At 38.2% G+C, this 12,208-nt stretch overlaps 1 protein-coding gene across 1 annotated transcript; it reads left to right on the top strand.

Moving 5' to 3' along the window:
* Nucleotides 1-10,921: 10,921 nt before the first annotated feature.
* On the top strand, nt 10,922-11,863 carry LOC131405866 (olfactory receptor 11G2-like). Its single transcript, XM_058541105.1, has one exon. The coding sequence runs from the start codon at nt 10,928-10,930 to the stop codon at nt 11,861-11,863; it is 936 nt and encodes a 311-aa protein (XP_058397088.1). The 5' UTR covers nt 10,922-10,927.
* Nucleotides 11,864-12,208: the final 345 nt, after the last annotated feature.

Raw genomic sequence — 12,208 nt, 5'->3', positions numbered from 1 at the left:
CACCTAAGCTCTAAAGACAAACATAGAGTCAGAGTGAAGGGAATGGAAGATGATACTCCAAGCAAAAGGCAAGCAAAAGAAAGTGGGTCTTGTCATACTTATATCAGACAAAGCAAAATTCAAGATAAAAAGATAATAAGAGACAAAGAGAGGCATTATATTATGATAAAAGGGACATTACACCAAGAAGACATAACACCTGGTAATATATATGCATCTAATACAAGAGCACCAAAGTCTATAAGGCAACTATTACAGACCTAAAGGGAGAAATTGACAGCAACACAATAATAGTAATGGACCTCAACACCCCACTTACATCAATGGATAAATCATCCAGACAGAAAAGCAACAAGGAAATAGTGGACTTAAATGAAACACAAGAAAGTTAGACTTAATATATATATATATATATATATACACACACACATATATATAAAACATCCCATGTAAATACAGCAGAATACACATTCTTTTCAAGTGCACAGGGAACATTCTCAAAGATAGACCATATGTGGGGAAACAAGGCAAGCCTCAATAAGTTTAGGAAGATTGAAATCATATCAAGCATCTTTCCAAACAAAATGTTATAAAACTAGAAATCAACTACAAAAGAAAAGCTGGGTAAGTCACAAATATGTAGAGACTAAACAACTTGCTACTGAACAACCACTGGATCAATGAAGAAATCAAAAAAATACCTAGAACAAATGAAAATGAAAGCACAACATACCAACTCTTATGGGATCCAGCAAAAGTGGTACTAAGAGGGAAATTTATAGCAATGCAGGCCTACCTCAACAAAAAAGAAAAATCTCAAATAAGTAATCTTAATCTATAGCTAAAAGAACTAGAAAAAGAAGAACAAATAAAGCCCAAAGTCAGTAGATGGAGGGAAATATTAAATATCAGAGCAGAAATAAATGAAATAGAGACTGAAATAAAACAGTAGAAAGGATCAATGACACTAAGAGCTGGTTCTTTGAGAAGATAAACAAAATTGACAAACCATTAGCCAGATGCACTAAAACAAAAAGAAAGAAGACTCAAATAAATAAAATCAGAAATGAAAGAGGAGAAAATACAATGGATACCACGGTATTTACAATATTTGTATTTATAAAAGATTATAAGAAAATATTATGAGAAGTTATATACCAACAAATTGGATAACCTAGAAGAAATGGATAAATTCTTAAACTCTGACGACCTTTCAAAACTGAATCAAAAAGAAATAAAGAATCTGAATAGACTGATGACAAGTAAAGAGATTGAAACAGTAATCAAAAAACCTTCCAAAAAACAAAAGTCCAGGACCAGATGGCTTTTCTGGTTAATTCTACCAAACATTCAAGGAAGATTTAATATCTATCCTTCTCAAACCATTCTGAAATATCGAAGAAGACAGGACATTTACTAAGTCATTCTATCAGGCCAGCATTGCCCTGATACAAAACCAGACAAGGACAACACAAAAACGGAAAATTACAGGCCAATATTGCTAATGAACATAGATGCAAAATCCTCAACAAAATATTCACAAATAGAATACAACAATACCTTACAAGGATCATACACTATGATCAATTGGAATTTATTCCAGGGTTGCAGGGATGCTTCAACATCTGCAAATCAATCAATGTGATATACCACATTAACAAAATAAGGAAGAAAAATCACATGATCATCTCAATAGATGCAGAGAAAGCATTTAACAAGATCCAACATCCATTATGAAAAAAAAAAACCTCTCAATAAAATGGGTATAAAAGGAACGTTCCTTAACATAATAAAAGCCATATATGACAAACCCACAGTCAACAACATACTCGATGATGAAAAACTGAAAACCATCCTTCTGAGTATAGCAACAAGACAAGGATGCCCACTATTGCCACTCCTATTCAACATAGTACTGGAAGATTTTGCCACAGCAATTAAGCAAGAAAAAGAAATAAAAAGGATCCAAATTGGAAAGGAAGAAGTAAAACTCCCACTCTTTGCAGATGATGTGATTCTATATATAGAAAATCCTAAATAATCCACCAAAAAACTATTAGAAATAATCAACAACTACAGCAAAGTTGCAGGGTACAAAGTCAACATACAAAATTCATTTGTATTTCTATATACTAATAATGCACTAGCAGAAAAAGAAGTCAGAAATACAATCCCATTACAAGTGCAACAAAAAGAATAAAATATCTACAAATAAATTGAACCAAGGAGGGGAAAGAACTATACACTGAAAATTATAAGACATTATTGAAAGAAATCAAAGAAGACATAAAGACATGGAAAGATATCCCATGCTCATGGATTGGAAGAATAAACATAGTTAAAATTCCATATTACCTAAGCAATCTACAGATTCACTGCTGTCCCAATCAGAATCCCAATGACATCCTTCTTTAAAATAGAACAAAGAATCCTAAAATTTATATAGAACAACAAAACACTTTGAATAGCCAAAGCAATTCCAAGGGGAAAAAAAAAAAAAAAGCTGGAGGCATCACAATCCCTGACTTCAAAATATGCTACAAAGCTATAGTAGTCAAAACAGCATGTTACTGGCACAAAAACAGACACACAGATCAATGGAACAGAAATGAAAGCCCACAAGTAAAACCACACATCTATGAAAAGCTAATCTTTTACAAAGGATCCAAGAACATACAATGGAGAAAGGAAATTCTCTTCAATAAACAGTGCTGCGAAAACTGGACAGCCATAAGCAAAAGAATGAAAGTAGAGCATTATCTCACACCATACACAAAAATTAACTGAAAATGGATTAAGGTTTTGAATGTAAGACCCGAAATCATAAAAATCCTAGAAGAAAAAATAGCAGTACACTCTTTGACATCAGTCTTAGCAGCATCTTTCCAAATACCATGTCCACTCAGGCAAGGGAAAGAAAAGAAAAAATAAACAAATTGGATGACATCAGACTAAAAACCTTCTGCAAGGCAAAGGAAACCATGAACAAAACAAAAAGACAACAATTGGGAGAAGATATTTCCAAATCATGTTTCTTACAAGGGATTAATATCAAAAATATATAAAGAACTCATACAACTCAAGAGCAAAAAAACAAATAACCCAATCAAAAAATGGGCAGAGGATATAAACAGACATTTTTCCAAAGAAGATATACAGATGGCCAACAGGTTCATTAAAAGATGTTCAACATCACTAATTATTAGGGAAATGTAAATCAAAACTACATTACACCTGTCAGAATGGCTATAATTTACAAGAAAACAAATAACAAATGTTGAAGGGGATGTAGCGAAAAGGGAACCCTCGTATACTGGTGGTGTGAATGCGAACTGGTGCAGCCACCGTGACAGACAGTATGGAGAGTTCTCAAAAAATTAAAAATAGAAATACCATATGATCCAGCTTTCCAACTGCTGGATATTTATCCAAAGAACATGAAAACACGAATGCGTGAAGATACATGCATCACTGTGCTCATTGCAACATTATTCACAATAGCCAAGACTAGGAAGCAACCAAAGTGCCCATCAAGGGATGAATGGATAAAGCAGATGTGGTATATATACACAATGGAATACTACTCAGCCATAAGAAACGATGAAATCCAGCCATTTGTGACAACCTGGATGGACCTTGAGGGTATTATGCTAAGCGAAATAAGTCAGAGGGAGAAGGTCAAATACCGTATGATCTCACTCATAAGCAGAAGATAAAAACAGCAACAGACAAACACATAGAGACAGAGATTGGATTGGTGGTTACAAGTGGGGAAGGGGTGAGGGAAGAGGGCGAAAGAGATGATTAGGCACATGTGTGTGGTGATGGATTGCAACTACTCTTTGGGTGGTGAATGTGATGTAATCTATGCAAAAATAGAAGTATCATGATGTGCACCTGAAATTTATATAATGTTATAAACAAATGCTACCACAATAAAAATAAAAAGAAAGAAAGAAACCATTATAACAAAGAGTACCCATCTGACAAAATTAATATTTAAGATGCCAAAAAGTTTAAGAGGAAAAAAAAAGTTCAACTACTTATTTGAAAGTTGAAACAAATTTGCTCATCTAAACAGTTACAAATGGTGGTTAGGCCATAATGTGCCTACTCCTGTGTCTGTGTTGGTGTCCTGAGACTAGGATTCCAGTGTACGTAGTTCATCTGGGTAATGAAGGAAACATTGACAGAGAAAAAGGAAACAGGAAGGGAAGCCTTACAACAAAGGGTGCCATGTTAAGCCAGCTACCACTGTAGGAACTGAAGCTAAGCCCTCTGGAGAAGCTCCAGGTAGTCAAGTAGCCATTCCAGAGTTATCCTGCTATAGGGGCAAGACAACTGGGATATTGATATCCCAGTTCCCATGGGTCCACTATCGAGGGCTTCTGGGTAGTGCAAAGGTCATTAATTTCCCAGCACTTCTGGCCTGGAAAATTTAAGGACAGGCAGGCAAAGCAGATTTCTCAGTTAGAAATAAAAACGTATGGAAATAAATGCAAATGCTGGCAGTTGCACTGAAGTGGAAAGAAGGAGAAATATGGAGGAGATAAGGACAGGGAATCAATGACCTCTGTTATGCTGTTCTAACACCACCTCCAAGAATTCTGTGAGAAAATATCTGTGCTGAGTGGAATAATGAGGGGAGGGGCTAAGAAAGAAAAGGAAGGTAAAGAGAACACTTTATAAGTTAGCTCTGTACATCCATGTGAGTAAATTAATCTCCCGGGTCCCTCATTCCACAGGGCTTAACACTCTCACCGCCAGTCATCAATGCAGAGTGTTCTTGTCTACTTTTCAGAGGGTAAAATTGTTCACTCAACAAAAATACATGATCTTCCGTTATGTGTCTAAGTAACATGATGTGGCTGGGACACAAGGACGTCTGCAAGACATGGTGGGGAAAAACTAAAACAGCAACAATAGTAATGATAATAATAAGTTTGGGCTGAATTGCAAGAGTCCTTGTTCACCAGTTTTGAATGTTCTGTTGTGGACACACCAGAACACAACATGATTACAGAAACATCAAAGCTGTTCAAAAAGGAAGTGAAATGAGTTAATAAGTCTTTGAGATGATATTCTCTCCACACTTGGGGATAGACAGACAGAGAATGAGTTGTTCTACAGACTTGCATCTCCATCAGGGATGAAGAAGGCAGAGAGCCCAACTCCCAGATGCAGCTGCTGCAGTGGAGCTATGGAATGCCCTGCTCTGGCCTCTCTTGGGCCTGGGAAGTGTTCTCTGAGAGGCAGCTGCTTGGGACTCACAGATCCGCCACAAACAAGAAAGGAAAAAACCTATAAGAAAGCCACGTTTGTCCTGGAAGGAGATTGATTCCTGCTGTAACTATACAGCCCTCTATGCCTGAGGTCTCATCACACCTCCAGCCCATGTCTACTTCTGGAAAATCAGAGAAGGATCTGTCCCAAAAACTTATAATTGGAACCACTCACTAGAGGTCCAGTGAATGGCTTCCTACATCGCAGCCACCACACCCTGTGTTACTTTAATAGACTTTCCCTTGGACACCTGGTAGGTGCCCTGAATGGACTTGAAGATTTATTCGATTTCATGCTTCCCCTGAGAAATTTTGGAAAGCTAATATTTTTCTACTCTACTAAAAACAAAGGCAATAGGCATCAGGGTCTCCAGAGAAAGCGGACCCCAGGGAAAGGGAAGAACTAACACAGAACTGTCTCCTGAGACTGTTCTCCTTCTAGAAGTGGTAAGTTGATCCTCATGGAGCAGGAGGCTCTGCTTATAATCCCTCCATCCTCCAGCAAACACCAAGAAATCCTTGCCCTATCTCTAGTCCTTCACTCCTTGATGGTTATTGTATAGGAGACCACCTCTCCTCTCCAGGAAGATCAGACACTGCAGAGAAGCTTCATGTTTGGATTCCCCTCTTGTCCATGAAAGGAGATGATGAAATGCTTAAAGGAGAAAATAAACATTAAAGAACTAGAAAAACTACTACCTTCTATATAAGGTTCCCTTTTCTTTGCTGCAGCTATATATGATATGGCTAACAATTCCTAAGCATTACTGTCTGCCAGGCCCTAGACAAGCACTTCCACATATGTTATCTCCCTCAGAGTCGTCAACCTGGAACTCTAGAAAAAGTGTGACTGTGTCCATTTTACAGTTGAAGGAAATGGGAAATAGTTTATATAATTGACTTGACACAGTTGCCACAATTGGTAAGGTAGGAGTTATAATTCAAACCTCAGTCTTCTTACTTCAAATCCTTTGCTTTTCTACTATGGCTTAGCTGCCTGCCACTTCTCATAACTGGGAAAGTTGTTCTTTTTTTCAAGGGCTTTGCAGAAATGGGACAATCCCCTGTCCAGATCAAATGAAGGAGATGGAGGTGCTGCTGTGAGAGCAGGACAACAATCCTTCCAACCATTGTGCCTTCTCGGACTAACCTTGGGAAAAAATGAAAATATCAGAGAAAAGTCTCTCTCTCGTCTTAGATATTATAGCTGAATAACCTAGAGTGGCCCTAATCCAAACTTTCCAAGATATAGTGGAGGTAAGTGTAGTCTATTTTGATTGGCTGTGCTAACTAAGTCAGTCCAAGCATCCTGTAAATATAACACAGCTTTGGCAAGATTGTATCCATATTCACACTCCTTCTGCCACAGGGCTTTCTGCAGCTCATTCAGGAGAATCTTCCAGCTACTTCGGACAGCTCCAGCTTTGCCTTGCGCCAGGGGAACACCACAGCTGCTCTCTGCGCAGAGGTGCCAAGGAACAAAAGGTGAGTAAAAATATGGTCTTGTTAGAAATCTCTATTTTCTCACTCACTGTCAATTTATTTAGGTCAAGCATGGAATGGTGCTGACACACAAGGAATCATTTTTCACAACCTTCTTGTTTTCTAGGGCAGCTTTGCCAGATCTCAAAGTTGGAGAATTGCCCTCAGAGGGAGTTGGCTTGGATATTTTGGCTTCGTGTATAAGTGACAGACTATCCAACTGATGTTTTCATCTGAGAGACAAATGTAACTAAAATATCATCTCTATATCTATAAAGTCCTGATATCATGTGTACTTGTGGTATAGTTGGAATAGGAGTAAGCATTTTACAATGAAAAGTGGTTAAAAATCATATAGTCCTACTCCTTTTTCATATGAAGAAAACAATGCTTATAGAGGTTAAACAACTCCACTAGAACCACTAAGCAACTTTGTTGCAGGGCTGAACCTAGAATTTCCATCCTTCTCTCTCTCCTACTTGATCATCCAGAGCTGTGGGACCATAGTGATCTTTAATAGTCAGAGAGGAAACCTTCTGGGGTGGGACAATTTCTACCATCCAGAACATTCAATCTCCCATTACTTCCTTTGAATGGAATTTCTCTGAAGTCTGGGCCAGGACTCTAGTAGCTTCAGGTCATTTGGAGCCTGTCTTGTATATGTCGTTCCCTAGAATTTCATCTCACAGGTTTTCTGAAGTTCAAATGAAGTAATTGGTAAATATCTATCTATCTCTCTCTATGTTCTTCTATGTTGGTAACAGTGTAGACAATCATTTCTTTGACGAACACTTACAAAATACCCATTATGTGCCTCAGACTGTGCTGGGCACTGGGGATAAACAGTGAACAAGAAGGACAACACAAGCAAAGACCTTGAACCAGGAACGTACTTGGCTGTTTCTAGAAACTAAAAGAAGGCCAATGTTATATTACCGAACTGTGTGGAGAAGGGAAGGTGTGCACGTATACGTCAGTGTGTGGGTGTGGGTGTCTGTGTGTGTGTTTGTGTGTGTGTATGTGTGTATTTAGACAAAGAGAGAGAGGCAAATCTTGATGGCTTTGGACGCTCATTTTTGTAACTTAGCTGAAAGCTGGCCGAACACATTTGTTAGCTCAGCAGAAGAACATGCTGATTCCAGCTGCTGACTTTTAGAGGTCCCCTCCCTTTCTAATAAGGTGACTTGCTGGACCAAGAAGCTTCCACAGTTCTTCAGTCAAATGGCTGGTCCTTGCTCTTCTGTCCCTGTAAATGCATAGAGCTGGGTTCAGCAAACTATGGCCAATGGGCCAAATCTGACCTGCTGACTGTCTTTGGAGGGCTGGTATGCTAAGAATTTTTACTTTTTAAATTTGAATTTAAAAATCAATGTAAAAATAATATTCTGTAACACATGAAAGTTGTATAAAATTCAAATTTCAGTGGATACAAATTTGTACTGGAATACAGCTATAAGCATTCACTCAAGTATTGTCTATGACTGCTTTCACACGTCAGAGGTGAGTAGTTGTGACAGAGACTATATGTCCTGCAAGCCTAAAATATTTAAGAAAAACTTTGCTGATCCCTGGTGTAGAGCATTACAGAAGCAGGTCCCTCTTTACTGAAATGCTGGCTTGTGTGGGAATAGTCCAAATACACACACCTCCCAGTAGAACCAGGAGAGCACAGGAGATGGTGTACACTCTGGTACCCATTGTTTGTCAAACTCTATTTTATATTTGCAATGCTTATGTGAGTGGAGTGTGTGTGCCTCCTTTGCACAACAGAGTGTATGTTTATGTGTGTCTGTGGGTGTGTGGGTGAAAGACAGAAAGCGCGTTTGTATTTAATAGAATCATGAGATAAGGTTGGTAATGTTAAGCGGGGTCATATCAAAGACCCTAGTTTGGAGATCTTATTCTATTCTAAGTGTATTGAGAAGCTAATTGAAGTCTGTGTGGAAGGGAAGGGACTGATCTGATTTTCTTTTTTAAAGAGCTACTCTGGCTGCAGCATGGATACCAGTGTGTAGAGAGGACAGGGTGGAAACAAGAATTGATTAGAACAGCGTTACAGTGGTCCAGGGGAGAAAAGATGACACGATGAACTAGAGAGAAGTGAGCAAACATGAGACTTATCTTGAAGACAAACTAACGGAAATTGCTGATGAATTAGATGTGAGGGTAAATGATGATATGGAGGAAATAATACATTGAAATAAGTTCCACCAGAAAAAAAATTCTTAACATTTAATCTAAGGGGTCAATTGTTAGATTGCTGAGCAGGTGCTTACTCCTAAAATGAAATTTCAAGAGCACCAGCAAAACAACCCTGGTCAAAATACCTAATCATTACTAGTAACAATTGCTTTTAATTGATCATAATAAAGTTTCTTTCTTGAATTAGTACTAGATGTATAGACGTAATCTTCTTTAGAATCCATCAAGGACCTTTACGCATAGCAGAATTCTTCTTTGTATCCCTGTTTTTATACATTAGCAATCAATGGGCTCATGTGACTCCAACAAAACTTTGAAAACACACTACAAAGGCCAGGATATAGTGCAAAAAAGGCTAAATGCCTAGTGTCCTTGATCATGAGTGAAGCTGCTGCAGAGGGACTTTAAAAATATGTTAGGCTCTTCTGCTGTCTGCTTTCAACTCCCCTTTATGAAAGATAAATATGTGGTCTCAGAAATTTATTGGGCCCATAGACAAATGACTTTAAAAGCAGAAAAGAAAAAGACTTACAGGATACAAAAGTTCATAATGCAGGTACCAGAACCTAGCCTACCTTTCCCCCACCAACAATAGAGTCCACTAAATAGCTTCCAGTTATATACATTAAAATAGAGTCTGGCAGATCTGTGGAGATTTTATTGGCCCCAAGCATCCCTCGTGCCACGGGAATCAGGGAATCCCGAGTTTAAAATTACCCAGAAAGGGTTTTAAACGAACATCTATTGTGTTATAATTACTATCCCAGTATCCTCCACCGACTACCAAAATAGTGTTCCTCCTCCAGCACAACACTCTAAGCACACACATCTATACTTGAGAAGGGGTGTCAGTTTGCTGCTGCCACCTTTAGCTCTTGGTCTTACAGGTTTCTCAGAACTTAAATATTCCTAGTAAGAAATTCTTACTTCCTGGTCCCCAGCCCATTTTCAAAAACCAAATATGGATTTAACATAGAAGAATAGGTGAAGAATACAACTTGATGTTGTTCATTCTACATTTATTTACAGAGGATTCTAATGGATTCCAAAGCTTGAGTGCATATTTGTTAAACAAAGGTAGTCTAACTCATTTAGAACAAAAGAAAAGTATCATGCAGACATTCAATCTTTAAAAGATACTCTGTTTGGAGATGTTCCCAAGTACTTATGGGGCCAAGGAGCAAAGTTTTAGCTTTCCATCCCCTACAAACTCACTGATATTTAGAATTCTGTATTTCTAATAATACCCATGGATTTTATTACTGGATTAGAATTATATCTATAACTGTAGACTGGGCAAATTCATATCTCTTTTCCAGGTAAGCACATACCAGCTTCAACATGGCCTATTAATAATTCTTTCACCATGGTCTACTGTGGATGGCTAGGATTGCTGTTTCAGCATAATAGAAACTAAGGCTAATTTCCTCTAGTTGATTTGACTGTTTTACACATGAAATTGGTATATAATATTATTAAGCTGATAAGTTAATCATTTAGTTTGAAATAAGGCCAGCTTGACAAGTCATGTAAAAGAAGGAATTCAAGAAGTTCTATGAGCTCTTGTTTGCACAGTTACATAGTCTGACTCAGTTTCTGCCACAATTGCAATGGTTCACCTCTTCTTAAAAGGAAATAAATTCCATTTTTGTGAGAATGGATACATGGGTAAATAGATAGATACTCTATTAAGTGTAAAGTCTAATATAATTTTCAAACACATGTACAACACTCTCCATCAAGAACTTATCAATTCTAATCAAAAGTGTTCTTGAGTCAAGAAGGAAAATAAGAATAAGAATAAAGAAGCAATCCAGGCCAATATTTCAGTTTGAAAGAGAAAAAGCTATTCATATATGTCTTTATTTTCTTTCTCAAGATGGTTTAATATAAACCTGGGTCTCCATCTGTCTATACAGAGTCATTTGATATTTGCTCATCCTTTCAGAGCTCACAGACCCATGAAAATCTCCAACACCCCCAGCAACTCCAGCACTATCACTGGCTTCATCCTCCTGGGCTTCCCTTACCCGAGGGAGGGACAGATCCTCCTCTTTGTGCTATTCTCTATTGTCTACCTCCTGACCCTCATGGGCAATGGTTCCATCATCTGTGCTGTGTTGTGGGATCGGAGACTCCACACTCCCATGTACATCCTGCTTGCCACCTTCTCCTTCCTGGAGATCTGCTATGTCACCTCCACTGTTCCAAACATGTTGGCCAATTTCCTCTCTGACACCAAAGTCATCTCCTTCTCTGGGTGTTTTCTCCAGTTCTACTTTTTCTTCTCCTTGGGTGCTACAGAATGCTTTTTCCTGGCTATTATGGCATTTGATCAATACCTTGCCATCTGCCAGCCTCTCCATTACCCCACTCTTATGACTGGACGTCTCTGCACCAATCTTGTGGTCAGCTGCTGGGTACTTGGTTTCCTCTGGTTCTTGATTCCCATCGTCATCGTCTCACAGATGTCCTTCTGTGGATCCAGGATTATTGACCACTTCCTGTGTGACCCGGGTCCTCTTCTAGCACTCACTTGCAGAAAAGCTCCTGGGGTAGAGCTTGTCTTTTCCATGTTAAGTCCTCTGCCCACTATCATTCTCTTTCTCTGCATCATGGCGTCCTATGCTCTGGTCCTAAGAACTGTATTCCAAGTCCCTTCAGCAGCTGGGAGAAGAAAGGCTTTCTCCACCTGTGGATCTCATCTGGCTGTAGTATCGCTGTTTCATGGCTCCATACTGGTCATGTATGGGAGCTCAATAACTGAGCAGGAAGCTGGAACACAGAAGATCGTGACTCTGTTTTATTCTGTCGTGACTCCACTCCTTAACCCTATGATATATAGTCTTAGGAACAAAGATATGAAAAAGATCCTGCAGAAATCTCTGAGAATATAAAAAGGCTCTTCAGCAATTAGAGCCTAAAATTTGACTTACTACAGACATTTACTAAAATTGTCTTTAATTTATTTTCAGGTTAAAAAAATACTGGTTTTATTCAGATAATTGTTCACTTTAGTATTGACTGAAACCTCAATCACCTGTGAGTATGTGTCTGCTGTTTATTTCTTTTCTTGGTTCTTGATCATTTGTCCCGTTTTTTACCATGCCTTGATTTTTTTAATTGGAAATTGAACGTTATATTTAAAAAATTGTAAAGATAATAGGTGAAGTAGCTCAACAAAAGTTAAATTTTCTTCTTGCAATAGATAGATTAGAAGCAGATCACTTTGATGTCATATA

The sequence above is a fragment of the Diceros bicornis genome, chromosome 5, assembly GCF_020826845.1.
Source record: "Diceros bicornis minor isolate mBicDic1 chromosome 5, mDicBic1.mat.cur, whole genome shotgun sequence".
Classification (NCBI taxonomy): domain Eukaryota; kingdom Metazoa; phylum Chordata; class Mammalia; order Perissodactyla; family Rhinocerotidae; genus Diceros; species Diceros bicornis.
Note: the sequence above shows the minus strand (reverse complement) of the source record. Positions and strands in the feature narration are given on the sequence as shown.